The sequence below is a fragment of the Setaria italica genome, chromosome III (genome assembly GCF_000263155.2).
Source record: "Setaria italica strain Yugu1 chromosome III, Setaria_italica_v2.0, whole genome shotgun sequence".
NCBI classification, from domain to species: domain Eukaryota; kingdom Viridiplantae; phylum Streptophyta; class Magnoliopsida; order Poales; family Poaceae; genus Setaria; species Setaria italica.
Window position 1 is genome coordinate 6,926,461 of NC_028452.1, and position 24,392 is coordinate 6,950,852.

The following is a 24,392-nucleotide window of genomic DNA, read 5'->3' on the forward strand; positions in this document are numbered from 1 at the left end:
TTGTTGCTTGGAAGTTGTAAGGGTATGGGTATCGATTAGCATTTTGTTTAGGAATTTATAATAATAAACATGGGTATGTATATATTATATATAGCCTCCAAAAGATTCCCACACTAAAGTAATTCTCCGTATTTTTTTATAATCATATTTATATATATCATAGGAGCGTTTGCTAGAGTACATGACGATGATCCCGACTTGTTACTACATAAATTAATCCTGATAGAAATCATTCAGTAGAGTCCATATTTCTTGTACCGCCGCAACAGCCTCTTGTCCTAGCATCAGCTTAGATCCAAATACTCTGTTGGGAGAAGGGAGGTCAAGAGAAAAAGAGAGAGAGGGAGGATGATAAGGTTGCGGGGAGGACGCGAGGAGTCAGGTAAGCTCGGGAACTTAATACACTTTGAGTCTAATTCTATAGAAGATTTGGATCCGAGACCAAGTAGATAAGTGAGACCAAGTGAAATTTAGGGGGTGTTTTGCACTCCACTTCATGAAAATTAGCTCTACTCCACCAACTAAAAAACTCGCAGCCAAACACGTCTAGCTCCACCAACTCCATCTCCAGAAAAAAGGTGGAGCTAGGGGTCAGATCCATGTTTTTGGTGGAGTACCTCAAGGAGTGCTCAAAAACACAAGTTTCTAACCTCCTCGTGGAGTTGGGGTTATTTACCCACCATTACCACCAGTTACACAACTTATGGTTCGTTTTTAATTTTTCTATCCCCTCCCTCTGCCGCTCAGCCCGCCGTGGCCGACTCGCCCCCAACCGCCAGACCGCGCCGCCCTCGACTACCAAACCGCACCGCCCCTGACCGTCGTCGCCTGCTGCCGCCAGCCCGCCCCCAACCGCTGGACCCTGCCGCCCCCATCGCTGTCGCTCGCCATGGCTCGCTCGCCCCCGACCACCACCCCCGACTGCCGAAAAGGGCCGGCGGCGGGTGAGCTCCCCTGGTCGCCCTCCATGGCCGGCGGGGGGAGCTTCCCAGGTGCCGCGGCCGGGACCCATGGCCGGTGGGGGAAGCTTCCCAGGCGCCGCGGCCGGTGCCCATGGCCGATGGGGGTGAGCTCCCTTGGGCAACGTGGCCGGGGCATAGGCCAGCGGGGGTGAGCTCCCCTGGGCGTAGGCTGGCGGGTGCGAGCTCCCCTAGGGCAGCGCGTGTGGGCTACAGGATGCTGGCCGAGCTCAAGCTCTGTGTGGTTGCGGGCGAGCAAGATCCCATGCGCTGCTGCTCTTGCGATTTGCGAACATGAAGAAAGAGGAAAAAGCTAGCTGAAGCCTGCTGATTGCTTGCTCGTGTAGATGAGGTTCGTTTTCATCGTCATTTTCGATTGATGATTGATGAGCAAGATTGTTCTACATTTCGCAGGATAATTTCTCGTAATACATGTAGCACTGTCTAAAACTGAGATGAGAAGAGAAGAGAAGAGAAGAGAGAGGAAGAGGAAGAGGAAGAGGAAGAGGAGAGGAGAAAATAGAAGAGTATGACATGCGGACCCATTCACTAAGGACAAAATAGACTATTCCTAACAAGTTCTCATGTTTCTGGAGCTGGAGCACTGCAATTAGCCAAACACGTACAACAACTTCATGTTTTCTTGAAGTTGGTGGAGGGAGCTGCTAAAAGATGGAGTTAGTGGAGTAGAGTGCTACCAAACACCCCAGCGGCGACGAGGCTTGTCACTACTTATGACTAAGTCATAAGATACAAGCGACAGGCCTTGTTACGACCATGATCTGCCTGACTCAAAGGTTTATGGGTAACTTGTATTGTTACTGGCCCATCACTAGTAACTAGTACTCCCTCCATCCCAAATTATAAGTCATTCCAAGAATCTTGGAGAGTCAAAGTATCTCAAGTTTGACCAAATTTATATGATAATATAATAATATTTATGATGTCAACTAAGTATCATTAGATTCTTTATCAATTATATTTTCATAGTATACCTATTTGATGTCATAAATCTTTATAATTTTCTCTATAATTTTGGTCAAACTTGAGATGTTTCGACTCTCCAAGATTCTTAGAATGACTTATAATTTGGAATGGAGGGAGTAGTAAGTAGTAAGTTTTCAGTGATTCTGCAATATTTGTCCGTCATCATGGTTGACCGGATTCACATATTAGTGTAATTTTTAAAATTTTGGTCAATCCTAGGATTTTTTTTCGAATCCTAGGATTAATTTTGTAATTGCTAGATTAAATGGTAGCATTAAAAAATTAAAAAATCTCAGATATTTAGCACTAGCACTTCCAGTTCCAAAGCATAACACAAAGCTAGCCATTAGCTGGACTCTACCACTAGACGCATGTCCTTTTCAGCATCATCGATCGCTTTCAGTTCTGCCGCACTAGCATCTCGCTCGCATGGCTTAATGGCTAGCATACCCAAGAAGCTACGGGCCACATCTACAAACACTTGTTAGCATCACATATCTCTGTCCATATCTACAGCGCGCTGGTTCGATATATAATTGATGCCTGATTATGCATGCATGCTGCTAATGAACGAAGCTTAATTACCTAGCTAGCCGTGTTCTTGACGACAAAGAAGTGCTTCCAGAACCGGTCAGGGCGTAGCTTTCCTCCAGCTATTTTCGCTCGTTGCGTGCAGCTGGAGGGCACGATGAAAGGCGCGTCGTGCTCGTGCGCGTACGCGCGCATGTGCACTGGCCACGAAAATGGAGGGTGGAAAAGGATTGGATCATCCGCAAGCGTCAACCAGCAGTGCATGGCCGTCGTTGTGCACAGGATTGGCAGTTGACAGCGATCACTTGATCGATTCCCTGTATCTTGTTCGTTACGGGTGTCGCCATCCTCCTCTGCTGCCATCCGCGCGCTGCCAGAGTGCCAGTCGTGACAGGAACTGGGGTTAGGACTTAGGACCTAACAACCCTAGGCTGAATGGCTGATAGCCCGAGGAAAATGATCGATCGAAATCATCCCAAACGAGGCCTGAAAATCGGAGGCGATCATGATCGAATCCACATGCATGGGCGCATCCAAGTCGCGCTATTCTTCGATCGGTTGCTCACGGTTCCATCGGCAATCATCATGTACCGGCACGGCAGGTTCTGTTGTCGCAAGCAATCTAGAAATCAAACCGTCTGCAGCAGCGAGAGCAGAGCAGGCCGTCAGTAGCGGTTGCTGCGTGCACGCACGTACGCTCGGGTGCCAAACTCGCCGTCCGTCCGTGACCGCGGTCGATCACAGGTCGTCTCAGGGCACGATCTTCGAGGACGATCAACGGGCGTGCGCCTTTGCCTTGGTCACGGCAAGGGCCTGAGTTTTCGGTTGTTCGTTGGGGGCACGCCTCATCACGGGGATCGCCGATCGGGATCGACCACCCCCTGCTGCTGCTGCCAGTTGACTGCAACGACATGCATCAATGCGAAACATCGTGGCATGGCGTCCAAGGAACATATGCTTGTCAGCAGGTGGTCTGCCCTCACCCAAGTGAGGAAGGTGTGGGCCACGGTTCGTTAGCCCGCTTTTGTGGCAGCGTGCATTTGCATGGCCTTATACGTGCAACACATGTGCAAGGTTGTTGGCTGCGCCAGTGCCACCGGTGCAACATCATAAGCCATCTCTTTCTGCGCCACACACCTGTTGTCCTAGCACGTTAGGCGGCAACCACCATGCCATCTTTGGGGCACAACTTGCGACGCTGCATCGGTTCTGGGATGATGGCGCGTTGGGCATGCGCCAAGACACTGTTATTTGGGTTGCCACTTGCGCCGTATGTCCTGCTGGAGGTCGGTCCGTATATGGACAGGAGTAGCAGTTTCTAGGTGCATCCAAAGCTAGGTAGCCATCACGGCCAGGCCTAGATCATGTGGCGACAACAAACCAATTAAGTGAATCCTCCACCGGTAGTTAGTAAAATCCCGAGAAACGAAACAAAAAAAAGAAATCGGAACCGATATACTCTAACTGGTTATTTATTTAGTTTTCGGTTTGTAGTTTGATTTTCAAAATGACCACTTTGACCAACTGTTGTTATTCCGGTTTTTAATCTAAAAGATAATCGGATATTCTGAATTTGTATAATCCCATTTCTAATGTGTCTTATTGTTGCTTAAGTGCCTAAAATGATCGTCTGGGATTTTGTATAGGTTCATGTACATCATTCTTGCAAGCTTGTGCCATTACTTGCTATATCTTTTCCCAATCCGAGGGTTGTTGCGTAGGCATGTAGAGATCCGACTGGGATTATAGTTTAATTAGTTTCAGGATTGGTTTGTCTGGATTTGATCATGCAGTGTTTAGCAACTACGTGTAATAATAATAGACTGATGTCGAAGATTTGTAAAAATAAAAAGACCGATGCGTCCTTGTGTGATTGTGTCGTGCATGAGATGTGCGCGTGCACTGCTTGGGGCTGAATTGCGAATGGGCCAGATGGTTACGTGGGCACCTGGGTGGGCTTTTTGCGCTGCTACGCTCCAACTTTGGGCCCGTTGCCTTGTTCCAATACTGGGCCAGCCCGACACAACGAGCAAACCTGCGAATTCCCGAAACCACCCTTTTAGCTCTGCTCCGCCTCGTCGGCTCTCACCAATCGCTCTGCCGCCCCGGCCGGCTCGCCTCGCCTCGCTCTCCTCCCCGCGCAGGCGAGCACTGTTCCCAGCGGCAGCGGCGCCGCCACCTCGCAGCCAGGTCAGCTTATCGATCCTTCCCCTTCCCATCCCATCCCTTCCTCTCCTCTCCCCTCCTCTCCTTCGCGCGCCTCTCCGGTCGGTACCCGCGTCGGTCCGTTCGAGATCGCCGGGCCAGCGGCTCACGGGGTTCATCCCGATCCGAGCCGCACCCAGACTACCGCGGCCATGGCCGCTTCGTTTGCCTGCATACATGCTACACCGAGCACTTCGGATTGGTTTCTCGATGCTTTTAGAATCAAACGCATAGAAATCTTCTACAGCGTAATTGGGATGTTCACTTATCTTACTTCTACTTTCAAGCACGGGAGATACTTAGTTTCACATGACATTGGTTCGAAATGAAATGCTTCAGTGAGAGTAAGTAAAGCTGAAGTGAATAAATTCTCCGAACCTCGTTAAGACAGATATTGTTGTCAGCATAGAGCCACATTGTCACTTCCCCATTTTCTTCTTTGACCTGTGGCTGACCTGCTCTTGAGTCATAACGTCTCATTTCACATTTGTAGTGATACTGACACTGGACTGCAATGGAGAACGTCCGGTATGCCGAGGAGCTCGTGAGGGAGTTTCTGGTGTTCAGGGGTTTCACAAGTACGCTGCAAGCATACGAGTCAGAGTTGTCTACTGAGATCGGCAGGAACTTTCAAGTAGATAAGATCCTGGATTTAGTATTCTCAGAGTATATAGCAAAATACCAACTGGATAGGTTGGTAGGTCTGTTTACCTTTTTCAAGCAGTGTTTCACATCACCTGTGGACACAGAGTTGTTCTCGACCCTTGTTAAGTTGGAGCTGTCAGTATTAAGGTACTATGTTATCAATGCTTTGAAATCTGGAAGACAAGACAAAGTAGTAGAATTCTTTGGTGAAAGCAGCAATTATCTGATGCAAAAGCGTGAAGATTGGCTGCCATGGTTCGGTATGTGTTTGTTGCCTTCTTTTGCCTACATTACTTCTGCAATCTACAGTATTCTAATGCTTTGTCAATCTCAATAACATTATGCAGCTATTCCGTATATTAAGAACCCAAGCTTTGATCCACAGTTCCGTGTATATTTCTCCAAAGAATGGTTGGACACTTTGGTTCTTTCATTTAGGAATTTCTTGAGTGGGATATTCAATGATACTCATATCCTTTTATAATATATTCTTTGCTGTATTCCTTCCTATAGGTGGTGGGATGTTTTTAACCTTTTACAAAATCTTCACTGCCATTGACTGATTTGTAACCTTATCCCCGCTCAAGTTGATCGTCAATGTGATATAATAATTGTTTGTGAATGTTATTTTTTCTAGTAGGAGCTGGCTTTGACACATTATTATTTACTGCTACACTGTTTTGTCCTTGACTTTACCACGGATCCCAGCTCTGTTGAGAATTAGCACTGAAAAGAATACCATCAAATCCCTCAAGAACGACATAAAGCAACTGAATAATAAATTGGCAGAGCTCCAAGCGTCATTAGAGGCAAAGGAAGATGAATTATCTCAGTTGAGAAGGTAAACCTCTCTTGCCTGCAAAATTACCCTTTCGTCTCTTAATGCATGCAAAGCCTTTGTAATTGGCATATGAATCCTTCCACAAATTGACAGCAACTATATTAGATTTGATGGGGTTAAGTGGATATGTGCGTGAAGTGCTCTAAAATTAACTTTCGTATGAAAGGTTATATCTCCTTTTAATATTGAGCTCGGTTAGATTGTGAGTGCTAAACACCAACATCGACTTATGTGCACAAGATTAAACATTTGCACGCATCCTCTAATTATGTCTCAACTTATAAATACAGGAACTCCAGTGGTGCTGGTTACGGAAACAAAAATTTAGTTGGTACTAGTACAGCTGGTTTCCTTCTTGAACAAGAGATGTCAGAAAATTATGAAGAATCCTCAGCCTCAGGTAACGTGATACAGGGTTTTGATTCACGGTCTTCAAGTTCAGTGAAATCTTCTTCAAGAGGTGGGAAATTGCATGAATCTTCTGAGATAATCCATACAGGTGGGTTCTTCGCACCTGTTTTTTTTCATGTGCTTGTACCTGTGTTTGCCATGTTTTTATGTAGGGTAGCCAGTCAATAGTTGTGCTCACCATCATGCATTCTAATGCTATCGTAGTTTGGATGACTTGTTTGCATGATCCAACATATTTTCCTATTTGATATTCTTCAGTGCTTCTATTGTGTTAACTCTATGTACCATATAACATTCCCCCCTGTATCTTTGACCTGGATGCATAATATATCTCTTTTGCTGCAGAGGATGAGCAGATTTTGTTTACCGAGGAAGACTTTCCTGAAGTGAAAGTGGATTTTCAGGTAAGCTACAGCTTGTTCCCCACTATTCTATGATCGCTTTCTGCAGTTACCTATATGACTGATTCGACTTGCTAACAGGAAACGTTTTTAGGCCATAACAGTTCGATTAGCCAATGTCGATTTTCTGCATCTGGCTCAAATATTGCTAGTTCATCAATCGATGGTACAGTTAGGTAATTCTGCTATCTGGAGTAGCTTCAGTTTAGCTGCCTAACTGAACATTCTGGATTTTGACCTGTTGGTCTTACACTTTTGAAAGGATCTGGACGCACGATTCGTCAACACCATCATCTAAAAATGCCACTATATACTGCGGGGCTGAAGTATGTGCACTTTCTTGGGAATGCAGATCTGATAGATTGGTATGCCTATATTGAATTGTACTGCATTAGTATCTTTCCATCACTCCAAATTTGGTTAACTTGTTTAAGACTTCTGTTTTGTCACCCATTTTTCTTGACCATAGCTGCTCATAGGCACAGCTAATGGAGGAATTAAAGCTTGGAATGCTGATGCAAAGAGAGTTGTTTGCGACCTAAATACATCAAGAGATTTTCCAAGGTTGTAACCTATAATCTGCTGGTTCCTTGCTGAAAATGTTCCACTAACAAAACTTTCCATTTCATGCAGCATCTTAGATTTGAAATGTAGCCCTGTCGAACCTGTGTTTGTCTCTGCAGCTGCATCAAGACGGTAATGTTTTAGATTTCACACTTCATGTACTTGATAAGAAGTCCATTGAATTATTATATGTCATGTACCTTGTTCTCTAATAGCACTGCATTATTATACTTATTTTCAGCTTATATACTTTTCAGGCATGGATCAACTGTTTTTGAGAGAACAGGATTTGCAAACTTGACTGTGTGGCATATGAAAACATGGAAGCCATTGGTACTTCTTTTGCTTTCATTCTCTTCTCTTGAAATTATATGTATTGTTTAGCCAGTATCTTTCCTAAATACTTTTCTCTGTTTTTCTTGTATTGTGAAGACAGTCCTCCCTCTTGGTGAGGATCCACCTGCTATTACTTCTCTTTGCTTCAATCACAATGGAAAAATCTTGGCAGCTTCTGCAACAGATGGAATGATTCACATGTTTGGTATCCTTTTTTCATGATATTATTTTATCATCCCCATCAAGTTATCTGCTCTCTGTATTTTATTCTGGGTCTCTCTTCCTATCATCCTGATTGATTCAGATGCTCACTTATTTGGTACTGGTATTTTGTTCTTAAGATACTCGTACATCCTGTTATTGGTGATCCATCGTCCAGCTGCATGAATCTGACCAGGACCCAATATTTCAAAAAAAAAACATTAGGCGTTAGGCAAGTGGTCAGGCTCCGCCTAGCGCCTTGGCACTCCTAGGCCCTAGTACCTTTTTTCACTCAAATGAAGTAGTGCCTTGTTCAATAAAGGAATATGGCATATTACAACAACGAATTTGACATTATCATGCATGCATAAGTTCCATGATCATAATTCATATTCCTCCATCTCTTATTTGTCTCATTTTCATACATGGATCAACTCCTAAACCACTGTAGGTGCAAACACACCTAGACAAAACACATAGGTGCTAGGCGAGGTGGTGCTACTCTGCGTAGCGCCTAGGCGTCACCTAGCACCACCTTTTGAAACAGACCCTCAACCAGAATTAAAAGAGCTTAGCTAGTTAGCAAACATCAATATTTGCAGTTTAGAAATGAGACAGCTTATTGGTCAAACGGTTTTGGAAGTTTGCATCATTTTTTGCTCCACCATGCTTGAATTTGCTTATGTTGTTTGCATGACGTTCCATTTCTTTTCATTTTGTGATTATCTGAGCCTATCACTTCCTTAACTGCAAATAGACATGTCTGCTGGTCTTCAAATTACGGGATGGCCTGCTCATGATTCCCCAGTGAGCTCAGTTCTTTTTGGACCAGCAGAAACTAGCATCTTCAGTTTAGGCTCAGATGGAAAGGTATATAACGTTCACCTTTTCCCTTTTAGTGTGTTGATGCAACTAGTCATATCAATGAGATAAAAAACATTGAGTATGCAGTTGGTATCCCAAATGGATTGCATGGTGTGACCCACAGCAAGTGGTTGTGAAATGTGAACCCTTTCCCATCAGAATGTGATTTTTTTTTGTGGTTTAGAAGTCTTATGGTCCTTGACTTGTCTACCACTAAACTCACAATCTGTTTAAACTATCATCCTCACTGTAACAAGATCAACAAAATGTTATCCATGTTGCATGTGTTGTGACTGCTGGAATAATACTAAAATATCCAACAGGAACAAATAGGAATACTACATCAACGATAAAAAGGTACTACCGGAATTATGTGTTGCCGTGTATCATGAGAACAAACCAAAAGTACTACTGAAGAATACTACTAAAAAAACATTGAAAGGTGCTAACTGAACTGGCCAGATGCTCTAGGAGCCATTTAAATTGATGTAGATTTGGTCACTGGGAACATGTTAGTTCAAAAGGATCGTGAATGATGCTCGATTTACAGCACATATGCTTAAATCTAAATGTGCTCTTATATTTGGGGTGGGCTGACATCATCTTTTCTTTTCTCGTGGTTGGGATTTGGGTGTTGTGACGCCCTACTAATAACTGTCCGCACATTAGATTATTCCATGGTCAGATAACCTTAGTATTCCACAATATCTCCAGTTATCAGCTATAAACAAAACAAAAGTTGCAACATATTTAATAATATTATTTTTCTTAGTACTAATGTGGATTCTTTCATACAAATATTTATTTTATGATCTTTCATTACTTTGCATGTTTTCAGCCCCTTTTAACTCTATTCACTTTATAGATATTTGAATGGAGCTTGCACAATCAAGGTCAGATTCTTTGGTCAAGAGATTGCAGCAGGTGAGAACTTTAGTGATCATTAGTGAATTGTTATGACAGTTGAATTGCTCATTCTCTTACCTGTGCTTCTATTACCAGATTTTGCAATCCAGAGAGCTTTAACAAACGAATGCATGAGATTGCACTGGATTCTAATGGCAAGAGGCTGCTGGTTACCTCTGGTTTGGTTCGGGCCCCAATATATCAGGTTTCCACCACTATCTGATTGTCCCAGGTATTTTTTTTTCAGAAACGGATACCGATGCATTCATCTGCAATTTCCTGCAGGTGCAAGGCCATGAAAGTGGATTGAGGACATTACCTCACAGTTCTTCTATCACAAGTGTGGATTGGCATCCAACACTGCCAATGTACATCACCGGGTCTGCAGACCACTCCGTCCGGGTCACATCTATTTTATGATACATATAAAGCAAGGTAATCATTTTGAGATTTTGTCAATGTCTGGCAATCAGAGATATTATTGCGGAAATCGGCTAGTGAAGCTCGTGGTGACTACCTGTTTCCCAGCAAGCAATCATTTTTATCGACAGTCTCATCACTGTGGGAGGCTTTTGGTGAGACAACATTTTTTCTGCATGGAAGAGTTGTGTTTGTATTTTGTAGCTGAGCTGTACACTTTGGAGAGTTCCAACGTTTTTTTGTTGTAATACGGAAACAGGTATAGAATTCTGTGAACGTTTTGTATACACAGTAGATTGAATTGTTACATCAGGTTACTTCCATTACTCGAACACGTCTCATCTTCATCAAAAGCATAGAGAGGATCAATGCCACAAGATTTCAGTCTAATAGTGGCTGTTTGTCAGTAAGGAACACATAATGATTGTATGATACGGTTGCTGTTCATCATAATTCGCAACATTGGAGGATTTCATGTTTCATCTGAAACTAACAAGTTTGTATGAACTCATTGAGGTAACATTGTTCGCCATTTGGATTCAGTTTGGGTTCTATGTTGCAGTATATGTAATGGAGCGCATCTTTCGCCATGTCATTCGTATCTGCTCAGTTTTGTTTGGTGTGTAACAGGCCATGTGCCTGATACACGCAAGTTGTGATAGCGTCTCTTCTCTTTTTTTTAGCACGCTCTAACACTGTCCCTTTGTTACCTGACCTGATCGGTTTTCTTGCTGAAATTAATGTGAACAGCAGAGTTGAATTTGAGTTTGTTGGACCAGCACTGCTCGTTGCCTTTGATTGAAATAGAGCCCAGTGGTAACTTGTAACAAATGATGAAAATCATAGCTAGGTGATTAGCTAACATAATTCGTAGAGCCCGTGTGATCTCCAGAGTCCTGATTGTTTATTAACATGGCGTGCCATTTCTGATGTCCCTATGCTACAGCACACTCGATAATAGAGCTCAGTACTGTACGCTTGCGACATGTTATCCAGAGGATTTGCATCTACTGGACACTGGTTACTCCAATAATTTGATCATCATATCTTCTAGAATCCATGGACCAGGGGGAAGAACACAACAATTAGGTAAGACTATGATTTCCCATCTGTGAAATCTGAGGTTTTTCTTTTTTAAGGTAATCGATACCAAAAGCTGTCAAAATTCCTTTCACCGGCATATCAGTTGAAACTGACAGTAACAGCAACCTCGTGAAGTTGCAATAACTAGTCGCCTAGCCACCACTGCTGCATTACATCCAACGGTTAATTGCAGATCGTGACCGCAGCCCATGTTGCCACTTGGAACCTGCTTGAGCTGGAATTCTGAACCAGCGACCACAACCGATCACCTAGCCACGACTGCTTTATTACAGCCATCAGTTCTTAGCTCCAGAATACTTTTAAACATTATGTGTAATTGGCCTAGTTTGTTGAATTTTAATTCCAAAACTGAGAAAGGTACATGTTATATTTTTAAGAAAAATGGGTTGATCTTCACTTATTTTATCACCAGAAAAGGTTTCATAATTTTTTGAGGTGATTTCGTTTCGTCGGCGACTGATGGAATGGAAGTGACGGAAATCTCAAATAAGAATGGAATTTAGAACTTATCAGCATTAAATAAACGAGAAAAAAAATTGCATTAGTAGGGCCGTGGCCCATCCACCCCTCTCCAAACCTCACGTGGGCCATGGGCTTCTTTCTCTCCTGCCCAATGAAATCGCACCTCTCCTCTCATTTCGGTGGAAGTTACTGAAGACTTGAAGAACTGATATCCTCATGAGTCGATCCACCGCCTTCTCCCGCGCCGCCGTCCGGCGAGATTGATTGGGCAACAACTCGCCATTATTATTCCGACGAATCACTCCGTAAGTTCGATCCATTCCTCCGCTCCTGTTCGATCTCATTCCCCTACAATCCAACTCTCCCTCGAGATTTTTCTCGCAAACTCTTCTCTGACGCAAGGAAGCTGTCAACGTGCAGGGCAGGCCAGATGCTCGACGAAACGCCCGCGAAGAAACCCAGGCTATGCTCCGCCGGGGATACGTCTTGCGGCGACGCGGCCGCGGCCGCTTCCCCGGTGGACCGCCTCAGCGCGCTCCCGGACGCGATGCTGCACCATGTCATGTCGTTCCTGCGGGCGTGGGAGGTGGCGCGCACCTGCGTGCTCTCACGCCGCTGGCGCCACCTCTGGGCCTCCGCGTCTGGCGCCTCGGCCGCCACCGCTGGCCCCCCGAGGGGTTCGCCAAGTTCGTGTACCGCTTCTTGCTCGAGCGTGAGGAGTCCGCGCCTGTGGACACGCTCCAGCTGCTCTCGAGCCCCGCTTGTGGAGACCCGTACTGGCGGCTCCCGAGCCCCTCTTGTGACGGAGACCGGGTGGATTACTCCAGTGATGATGTTGATATGTGGATCCATGCCGCCATCAAGCGCAAAGCCCGCGTCATCCAGCTTGCTAGGCATCCAAAGGAAGAAGACTGCCCTCAATTCGAGCGCGTCAGTATTGCATCCCGCCACCTGAAACACCTGATTTTGTCAGAATCCTTCTTGAGCGACAGAATGCTAAGACAGCTCTCTTCTCAGTGCCCTTGTTTGGAAGTCCTGGACCTCAAGGTTGCTATCTGAGAGGCCATGAGATATCATCTGCCTCTCTCAGGAGCTTAACCATTGTCAAATGCAGTATTCAGGAGAATCTCACCATTGCTGCTCCAAACCTTCTATCGCTGTGCTGTGTCAAGCTGTACTTCCGAGTTCCCTTGTTCCAGAATATGGGATCAATTGCCACGGCCACTATCGTGCTTGACGACTCCTTGCATGTTGGTTATGAACACGAGCCTAAACTCACCCATGAGTCTGCACATGATGGAGGCAGTGACAGTGACTGTTCACTTGAAGATGAACCTAAATACTGTAGTGATTCCTGTAGCGATGCAAGTACCTGTGAATACAATGAGGTCCTATCTGATAATGAGGATGAACAAAGCGATGACCATGGTCAGGGCCAAGATCGCTGCAAACACTGCAAATGCAATGGCGACCCATATTGGATCAAACGTGGCTATGGTCGTCGGAACGGATTTGGTGATGATAAGATTTTAGGTGGCCATAATGTTCTTCACAGTCTATCAAATGCCACAAGTTTGAAGCTATTAGCCGATGCTGGGGAGGTATGGCTTTGAGTAATGAGTCTTGTTTACATCTGGCCCAGAACCCGTTATACATGTTATGTGATACTTTTCCTTAGTATGGTGGTTATTTTGCACTATAGTATTAATATTGGCACAATTGACTTGAGTACAAACAAACCAAAATTAGCAGAATAGTTCTAGTTTCTTCTCCTGTTATCAAGTACTGTAAGGTAAACTGGCTGAATATTTAAAATGTATAACCTCATTGTTTCCCATTTTTTAAGTAAATTTTGCAAAACTTAAATTTACTGTCGAAGCTACCAAAGAAGTATAACTTGTACATTATGTTTCAGATACCAGTTAGGCAGTTACAAAACATTCAAGGGCTAACATTCTTTTAGGATCTACAACCCTGTCTCACTTGAGGTCACTTTACAATATTTGCTCATGAGTCATATGCAGATACTGGAGGCTCACTCAGTCGGTCCCTTCTGCATTTATTTGAGTCGTGGGGACATGTTATCAGGTGGACTGATGTGCAGAGTGGTTTAACTCAACAAACTTTTCGACACACTCAAAATTCAAACTAAAATTAAAGATGGACTCCTGTGTAGCTTACTCCATCTTTTATGATTGCATTGAACAATTGCTTCATTTTCCATGCTGTAAACTCCAGTGGTGAGGTTACATATATTTATTGCAATAGTTTGGTTATTACCATATGTTGTTCATACCATTTACCTTTTTTGCATATCAATAAACCAGTCTGAACCCCATTACCTGTTTACTACCCCAAAATGGTTGTTCATTGGTGTGCTGTGTTATTCTTCTTCACTATGCACTGAATAAATTCACTTGTATGTTCCATATGAAGGTGATTCTGAACAGGGAATTGAAAGCACGCCCAGTTTTTAGCAATCTGAAGACACTGTCCCTTGGTGAATGGTGCATGGCTGCTGACTTTGATCCGGTAGTTTTCTTCCTACAGCATTCCCCTAATCTGGAGAGGCTTTTTCTTGAACTTAAATTGGTAAGTATATGTAGACATCCGATGAATATTTGTTGTGTCTTTTTTTAATGTTTAATTAATAATGTTATTGTTCCGGAAAAAGTATGATGACCCAGAAGAGGAAATGGAAGACAATACCAGGCTAGTGGGAAGATCATTTGTTTGTGCACACCTTAAATTGGTGAAGATCAAATGTTCAGAGTATGAAACAAGAGTCCATTTGTTGGCGGAGTTGTTCAAGGCCAATGACGTACCCGTTGAGAAAATATATGTCCGTCAGCAGATCACCTGTGAGTCATATATTCTATTCATACTCTTGTCTGTTAGGCATTTCCAATGTCAGGCAGTCCTACTGTTACTATACGTTGCATGGCAATGCTATTCTGTTTACTTGAAGTTCTTCTTTATGCATACTTGGGGTCAATGAACTCGTGTTTTCTTACATTTACACCAGGCCACTACATCGAACCATGGTAGCATGAAGCATTGAAGCCAGATGGAGGTAGCCATGCTGGAACTGCTGTTCTGGATGTGTACATGTCATGTCATGTAAGATGTGATGATCTCGTTTATCTTTGCGGGCAAGAAACTGCGGCTTTGTTCCTTAAAAAAAATGGTGCCAAACTGACCGACGACATGCCAGCAGATCTGTTTGGGATGGCCGTACTTTAATGGGATGGTTTGTGTAAGAAACAAACGACGAATGTTATCGTAGTTAAAGGTTCAGTTCATGGTTGTCGCAGACTTGAAGTTGCAGTAAGAAATAGTGGAGTGGTACAACAGCACTTTGTGCCGTTAAATCATCAATGCTTGGTTTTGATTTAACACTCTACAGTTATTAAGCAGGATTAGATACTGAATAGTTTTCGTTTAAAGAAATACTGGAAGTTGACTGCAAAACTTTATAATTTCGTTGTTTCCGTAATGGATAATCCCATTCGGAGAAAAAAGGTTAAAGGTTGCTTCTTCAGATGATGTCATGCGGATCGCGGAGTGGGGGTACTTTTAGACTTCACAGTACGCACCTTATTTTTTCTTTGATCGAAACTTCACAGTACACACTAAAGCTATGGACATGCATGTTTGGTTGACCTTCTCAACCTTGCTAAGTTAGCAGCATTCAGCCTGGAAAATCTCTCTTAAAAACCATGGAAATACTTTTCTCTTGACTCGAGACTACCAAAAAAACGTAGAGGAACGATGGAACCAGCGGGTGGGGTTATTGTAGGCGAGGAGGGAGGACAGGATGGGCAAGGGCACAGGATTGGGTTATTGTTGGGTACGGAGGGAATACTCAGCTGCTCGTTAGATTACGAATTTACGACTACTCATTGATTGAAACTTGAATAATTACCTCAAAGGAACATGCACTGAGCTCAGGAGTGTGGATCTGATCCAATTAAACATGGTATATGATGCCAGACATCACAAAAATAAATGCATTGATGTGTAATGCCGAATGAACAGATGTCTAGAACAATTTAGCAAATATGAGAAGATATCATGAACAATAGATTCATGATTAATGAAGCATCTAGGAACAAAACCGCAAATTTGGTATCATGAGAGATCAACAACAGATCTGTACAGACTAACATACATTCTCAGTTGCAAGCTCAACATATGTAAGTACGGCAATATTCTCTCTTTCAGTAGGGTTACAACAAAAGAGCCGGTATCACCTAAGGTAATACTGTAGAAGAGGCCTGACGCTACTCTTTGAAAGACGAAAGTTCAATATTTGTTCTAAAAACGTGACTAAATAGAGGAAACGAAAGAATGGTAATTCTTGCTTTTGGCATTCAGATAGTGTTCACTGCTCAGGCCGCTGGTCTGCCTTTTCTCCTCCTATAAACCCGTTTACGGGAACGAGCTACAGCACCAGCACTGTTAGTATTTTGAACACGATCGTTCACAGGTTGTTCTTTCAGAGATTGACTGGTGTTCGGTGTTGCACCTGTTTCTAGAACAACTTCGGTATTCTCAGACCCACTTGTACTAATCTGCCTCCTCAAACGCAATATCTCACCTTTTGCCGTGGCCAATTCATCTTCAAGCTGCTTAGACCTCGTTTCAAAACTCTCCCTCTCGGTCCCAAGCCTTTGGATTGTATTCTGAGCATCTTCCATGTTCCCCTGAGCTTCAACTGTACTCTTCTTTTGTTCCTCAAGAGCCTTCGATAGCATCTCTTTCTCTTCTTTAATAGTGGAAATCTTAGAATTGGTTGTTTCCAGCTGCTTAGAAAGAGACAGTGTACTCTGATTCACCTCATTCAGTGATCTAGTGGCTTCATCCAAGTCAACTTGAAGAGCTTTTCTTGCTTCAGACTCTATCGCTGATTGTTTCACCAAAGCCTCAAGCTCCCTGTTTAGAGTAGCATTGATTTTACGTTCTTTAACTAGCTCATTCGTCGTGAACTCTAGCTTCTTATATGCATCCAGCAGTTCTTTGTTAAGGTCACTATGTGCTTCTGAAACAGAAACTAATTGGTTAGAGATGACTTCAAGTTCTTCCTGTGACCTTCTAAGTACCTCCCTCACTGATGCCAGTTCATCTGAGAGAGTTGTAGAAACTGACTCTGCCTCTTCTACCTTTTTAGCCAGAGCCTGTCTCACTTCAATGGCCTCATCTGTTAATTTTGAAATCTGGGCCATCAAGTCCTGATTTGATCTCTTTACTTCATCAAGATCTTCAGAGAGTTTAAACACTTCATTTCTGGAATCTTTTAGTGCCTCTTCAGTGGAATGAACGAGGTCTGACAAACTTTTCCTGGCAACAACTTCATTATCTAGCATTGTTCTGGTGGTGTCCAATTCATTGTTCAACTCGGCTATTCTAGTTCTGTCTTTACTAGAGTCACTCAATGCAGCAGAAAGTTTTTCTTCAAGCTGATTGACCTTATCGTCTTTCTCAGATAATAGTTGAGAATCGCGAGATGCCCTCTCTTCAGAAGCAGTTTGCAGGTCCATATACTGACTCGTTAGTGCACTTATTTTTTCTTCCACTTCACCCTTTTCAGCGCATAATGTTTGAACTTTCTCATTCAATGAGTCAATCAATGATGCCTTTAATTTAAGATCATCTTTATCTGCAAGAACATCTTTCTCTAGTTGCTTTATTTGAGAATTTGCCTGTTCTAGGTTCTCTTTGGCTTGATTGTAGATCGCATTCAGGTTCTGGTAGTTCTTTTCCTTGGCAGAAAGTGATGAGCTGAGCTCCCTGATGTGTTCATCCTTGCCATTTACCTCTTGGCTAAGCAGATTTACTTTGTCATGCAAAATATCAAGCATTTCCATCTTTTCATTCAACTTGCCTTCAGACACATGTTTATCTTCCTCTGCTTCTGCAATACTTCTCTTAAGTCGATCTATCTCAAGGTTAAGCTGCTCTACTAGCTCCTTCTCCTTTTGAACTTCATCGGTTAAAGATGTTACGGTTCTTCTAGATGAAACCAACTGATCTTGGAGCAAGGCTTCCTCCTCCTGGAACTTCCTAGCTTGTTTCTTCAGTTCTGCTTGTTCATCCAATATTCTTTTCTCATAGTTTTCCCTAAGCATAGACATTGTTGCCTCATTTTCAACCAATTTGGCCTCCATCTGGGTAACAGAATACTAGATTTGTTAAATGGAAAACCCATTTTTGAGGGAATTCAATTTCGTATAAAAAACTATTTTGAGCAAAACACTTGTAAGAAGAGTCTCACATGATGAGACCTACGAAGACATGCATATCACAGGTGCTAAATAAAGTCCAAAGATTCAAGCCAAGAGATATTCAGTTAGTATACTGAAAAATAAAAAAGAAAACAGTAAATGTTCAACCATTTTAAGATAAGATTCTACGAAAAGAACTCAGGCAAGTTGATCAACTAAACATCTGATGGCATGTCTCACAAATTAGCATCGGAATCCCGACATTTCCAAGGAACATGGCAAATTGAATAATTGATTGCACAGTGGACCCAGTTTGTGATTAAAAAAAGAATTACTGGCTTGCAGCTCTTAGTTAATCCCTTGGTATGACTGTGATAAGTCACAAGGTAATATCATGGTACACATTTTTCATCTGCATGCATATAAATTTAGGATGGAAAAAAGTACTAGATGACAACACCTAGTAGTTTCTTCGGCACAATTTTATTTCTGTGCATATGGAATTTAGTGCAAAAATTCTGAAGCAATAAGCAGTGGTAAAAATATAATTTCACAAATATTGATTAGTGACTCTAGATGACATACAGATGAAATGGTTGACTGCAAAGTGTTCTTTTCCTGTTGAGAAGTACCAAGAAGTCCAGCGAAAACACCCGAAGCAATAACCGCAATTGCATTCAGGAGACCTGCAAGTGGATTTCTTGCATGCGGTACTTTCACATCAGACTGAGATACTTCTTCCTGAGGCTCCACATGCTGAGATCCATCACCCTTTTGAATATTTGTTCTATCTGAAAAGAATAAACAATGTTAAGGTTTGAAGTGTACCCAACTCATGATCAGATATAATTGTTCTATCTTTTGCAGAACGACGAAAACATGTATGCTCCCATTTATGACACAGTACCACATACACAAGCAATTGTCCGCATCGTCATTCATGACATCCCTACGTTATCATTATGGCATGTCCTCTGCCCAATCTAATGCATACATCCTTCATATTCCAAATCTCAACTCCACTAAGTTGCATTTTTCACAATTAAAATTTCACAAAAAACTACTCCCTCCGTCCCAAATCGTAGGTCGTTTTGGCTTTTCTAGGTGCATAGATGTTTGTATGCACTGAAATATAGTGCATGTCTATGAACCTAGAAAAGCCTAAACGACCTACAATTTGAAATGGAGGGAGTAACCGAAATGTATATGTCTGAACTAAATAATGCGGCGATCTGGATACAGAAACATATCAGTTGATTTCAGAAACTTACCATTACTAAAAACACAAAACCCGACAAGCCCAAACATGGAGATTGTGTTCCACACATATTACAATTTGTTTCTGGAAAGCAATTATAACTTGCATTCATTTTAGAGCTATAGCATCAATGGTCTAAATGACAGCAGTGCAAGGATTAAAGGAACTCAAAAGTTGCCAAACAATAGATTTAAGTCCTGGTACATGACAAAAGGGACATGCTGGACATGACAGTAAGGAATTACAGTAACACTTTTAATCGGTTTTGATGTGGCTCTAGAGCACACACTTGGCATCAACAAATGACATGGGAATTGCAACAGAAGACAAAAGAGCATTTTGACTAGGTGTAAATTTGGATGAGGGTGGCATGGAGGCCTACCTGATGAGCTACTGGATTTTGAGAACTAGTTGATGCCAAAGGCTGGCTCAAGGAGGCAAGGCAGTTTTGGGGGTAATGCCCTCCCAGTCCTTAAGTGGGCAGGGATGAAAGAGCTTCTGGCGAGCTTGGAGCTCAACGATGTCATCAGGAATTTGAACCAGCAATCAAGCAGCAAGTAGGTCCAAAGTGATTATGGACTAGTTCTATTCTACCTGATGGGTTTTTATACATAAGAAGGTTCTGAATGGCATCTAGCAAAAAAATAGGAAAAATCGAATAGAGGTTGATTTAAGCAGAAGGTTAGCATCGCAATTGCGAAGGCAACTTAGCAGGTTTTCTTAACAAAGAGAAAAGGGTACTAACAACAAAATGTCACAGATTTTAAACTAAAAATCTCACATATCATCCTCGAAAAAAGGGGGTCGAAATGAGGGTTACTACTAACCAGTGACGAGATCAACCGTGGAGCGCTGCGCCCTGACCGCCGCCGCGGCGTCGCGGAGGCGGAGGAGCGGGAGCACTGAGACGCCGACCAGGAGCACGGCCCTCCTCCGCGTGGCGTCATCCGCCGCCACTGCCGCCAGCGACGGGGAGCGGGCGGCGTTGGACGCCGAGGCGAGGACGGCGCTGGGCGCCCGGCCCGCGCGGCGGCCGCGGGGTGCAGGGAGGAGAGAGGGGCGCGGCGGCTGCGCCGCCGGCGGCGAGAGGAGGAGCAGGTGGTGGTAGCCCATGCCGGCGTCGCCGGGACCAAAAACCCTAGCCCCCCGCCGCTCGCCGCTGCTTCGCTAGCTGGAGGCGGGTGCGGTTAATCACGCGAGCATTTGTGGCAATGGAAATGGCGGTGCGTTGGGGTTGGGACTTGGGAGTGGGACTAGGGAGTGGCGACGCGCAAGCGGAAGCGGAAACGGAGCCGGAGGAGGCGGCGGCTTCGAATACTGTGCGAGCGGCGTTTCTGTGGGCTTTTAACAGGCCTGGTGGGTCTTAGAAAGGATCGTCTTTATTGGACCGGCCCATGGAAAGGCACATCGCTACCAGAGCTATCAACCGGGCCCAAGTTGAACACAAGGAAAAGGAATTTCTAAATGCTATGAAAATTAAAATGTTTTGGCATTAAAAAAAACTGTTTTCTATGCTGTTTTGAACACAAGTTGAACCCACGTTGTGACTGATTTCATCCTTAAAACTATTTGAGTCTGTTTCGAGGAAAATCCTTCCCCCAGGGAAATGTGGTTATTATCCCTAAATGAAACACAAACTATGCTCTACAGAGTTTACCATCAGCCGAACGGAACTTTCTGCTACTAAATTCTTGTCGATCACGTCTCCAGGATCATATAAATCCAAATGACCTAACATCACAAATAATGCAAGGTATAGCAAACAGACAAGAAAATTCTCAACAGCATTGAACCATGGTCGTACCTGTGTCTGCCCTGCATCATTGCTTAGCGACAGAGTGTAAAATTCAGGCTGCAAAAGACACGGATATTTACTGAAAAATCTATCACACAATAAGCAGGTCACTTTGGTTTCAGTGAAATAATGAAGCAGGCTTTCTTCAACCTCTAGGCCAACTTCTCAGCCCTCATCAAACAAGTATAAGCTGGGACAAATTGCGGAATTTCAACATGATTTACAAACATAATGGCACTCCTCATATCAGTGGTTCCAGCTCTTGTCACAAAACAACAGCAAACAAGGCATCATCATACCACTGTCATAGTAATCACTACTGCTCGAATCAGCAGAAAAAGCAGCTCAATGCCATTATCTCAAAATATTGTTGCAACTTACAGCATGAAAACATCGTCATTGCTGCTCAGAATGAAACCAAAGAAGAGAGAAAATGAAAAGAAGGGAACCTGCAATGCCTGTAGCCTTAGGACCAAAATTACAATGCTAAAGGCAGGCAAGCTCTCCGTTCTAAAAGCCGAGGGATAAGGTCTCGGCAAATTCTAGATGGAGCTTCCAATCCTCAATAAATGACCAATGCCACTGAATTTCTCAAATGCTGGAACAGAACTTACAAAACCAGCAAACCGATGATGGCGGTGGTGAAAACTGCACCGTTTGACATTATTGATCATCTACCTGGCTCGCGGAGCATTGCTCCATTATCAGGGGAGGTAAGCATCAACTGGTGCCGTCAGCACAACCATTTCGGCCATGAATATGTCATCGTTGAAGGAAGAAGATGAGCTAGCTGAGCTGAGGGAGGATATTGCTATGCTGTTCTCTTCAGTAAGTATTTCATTATCCCTACAATTCCCACTGCAGAATGCCTTCTCACCGCTGCAAAGGACATTCAGCAAATTATTCAGTGTTCTTGGTTGTTTCTATGACTGTGAATGTGACAGAAGAACATGTTCTTTTTCAATGAAGCTACTATCTAAATGCACGTGACTGAAGAATATGTTCTTCTTCAGTGAAGCTACCCATTTCACATTGAACTCCTTAAGATTGAAGAAATCCAATCCAAGATTAGTAATAAATCATCAGATTCTTCGGTCAGTCTATCCAATTCAGGAATGCTCAGTCTAACAACTAACACATTCAGAATTCAGATGCAAAATGTACGAAGAATCCCCAAAGAACAAATACACTCGCAGATCAATCACAGACACTAGTTCTTCACTGCGGCAACCCAAGATTGTTAGGATTGCATCAACGTACCGATAAATGCAGGAGTCATTGCCATCCAGCTTCTTCTTGCAAGAGACGCAGGAGCTTAGGATCTCCTCGCCGGCCTCGCCGTCATCGAAGCACTTCACCAGCCAGTAGGACTCAGCTCCTTCCTTCACTTCCATGGCATTCATGCTCTCACCGCCAGACACACGAACAGTGCAGGGCTCCAAGATGCAGTCCCCATAGATGCGAGTGGTCTTCGGGTTAGGCCCGTGCGCAATGATGCAGGTGTAGTCCTCCGACTGCTCCACCTCCGTCGCGGACACGGACCCGATGTACCGGCGCGGGCCGCCGATCGACGCCGGCAGGGACCCGGACGCCCGGAGCTTGCCGAGATCGGCAGGGTGGCTGCTCGCGCCGGGCTGAGCGCCGCCAGGCACGGTGACCTCTGGACCAGACTTCACATCCCCGTAGGACCTGCTGCACAGCACCGGCTTGCCGCTGGCGCCGGCGCCTGCGGCGGTCCCCACATTCCCCAGCACCGGGGGCGCGGCCTGGCCGCAGTCCCTCGGCTGGGTGGTGAAGGATTTGCTGAGGCGTTGCGGCAGCTTGAACGGCTGCCGCATCTGGGTCCCCAGCAGGCGGTTCCTGGCGCCGGCGGCGGGCTCGGCGAGGGCATCGTCGTCGACGAGGCCGCCGAGCCCGACGCGGTGCGAGTCCCAGCTCCTGGGCGAGCGCGGCGACCGGAGCATGGAGCCGCCGAGCGCGGCGAAGGGCCTGAGGTCGAGCGGCGACGTCGGGCTGCGCGCAGCCGTCGGCGAGTCGCAGTCCGGGGCGGCGGCGCCGCACCTGGCCGCCCCGAGCCCCACCAGCAGCCTGGGCACGGCGAAGAGCCGCGGCCTCCCTACGCCCGCGCCCGCCCCGGCGCCATCGTCCGCCGCCGCCACCCTCCTGAGCAGCATTGTCGCCTCAGCCCCTGGAGAGCACGCGAGCCGAACAGGATCAGCGCAACAACCAGTCCAAGACTCCAGTCCCCTCCCCCCAAAAACGACGGGCACCGAAAGGCGAGGCGAAAGGCAAAAAATCCCCCCGCGAGACGCCAAATCAGTCACCAGCACGATCCAAGAAGCACCGGGAACTCCACCGGCGAGAACAAGGCGGCGCAAGAGGACAAGCGCCGCGCAGCGCGTACGGCGACGGGGAGATAAAGCCGGGTGAGGAGGAATCTCACCTCCAAGTTGCGAGCAAGAAAACAGTCAAAGAAGAAAAAAAACACACCCATGCGTTCCGTCCCATCCCCACCTGATCTGCTGCGCCGCTCCTGCTCCCTTCCTCCAATCCTCCTCGCTCTCCCTCGTCCGTCTCCACCGCAATGGTGCGAGAGGAGAGAGAGGAAGCGGAACACGGGGGATATGTATGGAGCCTGTGAGCGCGCAGGCGCAGTAAAACGCCACTGCGTCACTGCACCCGCTGCTCAATGCCTCCCCTCTCTCTCACTCACACACACAGAGCAGGGCTCGCTTTGGCGTGCAGCGCATCAAAATCAGAGGAGGAGGGGGCAGAGAGCAGTGAGGTGACGGGTGGTGGGCTGCCTCTGCGCCTGCGGCCTGGGCTTGCTTCTGAAATACTCCTCCGCACCCCCCCCCCCCCCCCCCCTCCGCCCATTCATGGCTGTCAGTCGAGGGTAGCTCCGTAGCTAGGCACGCCCGGGCCGGCTGCTCCAATCTCCATAGCCATAGGCCGGCGGAGCGGCGACTCACTGTAGAGTACGCGTATAAAAATACGTCCGGTGGCGCTACGTACGCATACGTACGAGTCCCTGCATCCATTGACCAGGACACGTACCACCACGACCACGGCTGAATAGTGACGGCGGTGTCGCGGTGAAATCTTGACGGCCACGATGGCAGGCGGCGGCGTGATCTGACGGCGCGCAGACGGGGACGAAATCACTCAAGCCATGCTGGTGGACGTCCGTCTCCTTCCTCCGTTCATCCTCCTCCTCCTCGTGTGGTGGGGCCCGCGCAGCAGGCGGAGAGAGATATCGCGCTATCCAGGAATCGTAC

The 24,392-nt window shown here is 45.2% G+C and overlaps 3 protein-coding genes and 1 pseudogene across 4 annotated transcripts; 2 read left to right on the forward strand and 2 right to left on the reverse strand.

Annotated features, from left to right (window-relative positions):
* The first annotated feature begins 4,534 nt into the window (after positions 1–4,534).
* LOC101767287 (WD repeat-containing protein 91 homolog) lies at positions 4,535–10,835 on the forward strand. Its single transcript, XM_022825619.1, has 16 exons — positions 4,535–4,667; positions 5,176–5,587; positions 5,675–5,797; positions 6,027–6,168; positions 6,459–6,667; positions 6,925–6,983; positions 7,062–7,156; positions 7,243–7,345; positions 7,450–7,544; positions 7,614–7,676; positions 7,802–7,877; positions 7,977–8,085; positions 8,839–8,951; positions 9,811–9,869; positions 9,948–10,056; positions 10,137–10,835. Exons 2-16 carry the CDS (start codon positions 5,197–5,199, stop codon positions 10,269–10,271), a joined length of 1,881 nt encoding a protein of 626 aa, XP_022681354.1. The 5' UTR covers positions 4,535–4,667; positions 5,176–5,196; the 3' UTR covers positions 10,272–10,835.
* A 1,183-nt stretch (positions 10,836–12,018) lies between these two features.
* LOC101768089 lies at positions 12,019–15,302 on the forward strand (annotated as a pseudogene).
* Positions 15,303–15,943: 641 nt separating this feature from the next.
* On the reverse strand, positions 15,944–20,595 carry LOC101755394 (MAR-binding filament-like protein 1). The gene is made up of 3 exons (XM_004963460.3): positions 20,147–20,595; positions 18,647–18,852; positions 15,944–18,004 (listed from the first exon to the last, which is right to left on the reverse strand). Exons 1-3 carry the CDS (start codon positions 20,430–20,432, stop codon positions 16,229–16,231), a joined length of 2,268 nt encoding a protein of 755 aa, XP_004963517.2. The 5' UTR covers positions 20,433–20,595; the 3' UTR covers positions 15,944–16,228.
* A 727-nt stretch (positions 20,596–21,322) lies between these two features.
* On the reverse strand, positions 21,323–23,943 carry LOC101768494. Of its 2 annotated transcripts, none has more exons than XM_022824849.1 (3): positions 23,605–23,943; positions 22,375–23,302; positions 21,323–21,993 (listed from the first exon to the last, which is right to left on the reverse strand). In XM_022824849.1, the coding sequence occupies exons 1-3, from the start codon at positions 23,606–23,608 to the stop codon at positions 21,819–21,821; spliced, it is 1,107 nt and encodes a 368-aa protein (XP_022680584.1). In that variant the 5' UTR covers positions 23,609–23,943; the 3' UTR covers positions 21,323–21,818. The 2 variants fall into 2 exon arrangements, with proteins under 2 accessions (XP_022680584.1, XP_004960850.1); XM_004960793.3 differs by having other exon boundaries at positions 21,673–21,993; positions 23,629–23,942.
* Between the last annotated feature and the right edge of the window lie 449 nt (positions 23,944–24,392).

Coding starts and splice junctions, on each gene's coding strand:
- LOC101767287 (XM_022825619.1), top strand. CDS start 5,197: ATGGAGAACGTCCGGTATGCCGAGGAGCTCGTGAGGGAGTTTCTGGTG. Junction 6,668..6,924: donor TTCTGAGATAATCCATACAG/GTGGGTTCTTCG, acceptor CTTTTGCTGCAG/AGGATGAGCAGATTTTGTTT. Junction 6,984..7,061: donor AAGTGAAAGTGGATTTTCAG/GTAAGCTACAGC, acceptor ACTTGCTAACAG/GAAACGTTTTTAGGCCATAA.
- LOC101755394 (XM_004963460.3), bottom strand. CDS start 20,432: ATGGGCTACCACCACCTGCTCCTCCTCTCGCCGCCGGCGGCGCAGCCG. Junction 18,853..20,146: donor CACGGTTGATCTCGTCACTG/GTTAGTAGTAAC, acceptor TATTCTTTTCAG/ATAGAACAAATATTCAAAAG. Junction 18,005..18,646: donor TGCAGTCAACCATTTCATCT/GTATGTCATCTA, acceptor TCTGTTACCCAG/ATGGAGGCCAAATTGGTTGA.
- LOC101768494 (XM_022824849.1), bottom strand. Junction 21,994..22,374: donor AATGACTCCTGCATTTATCG/GTACGTTGATGC, acceptor TGTCCTTTGCAG/CGGTGAGAAGGCATTCTGCA.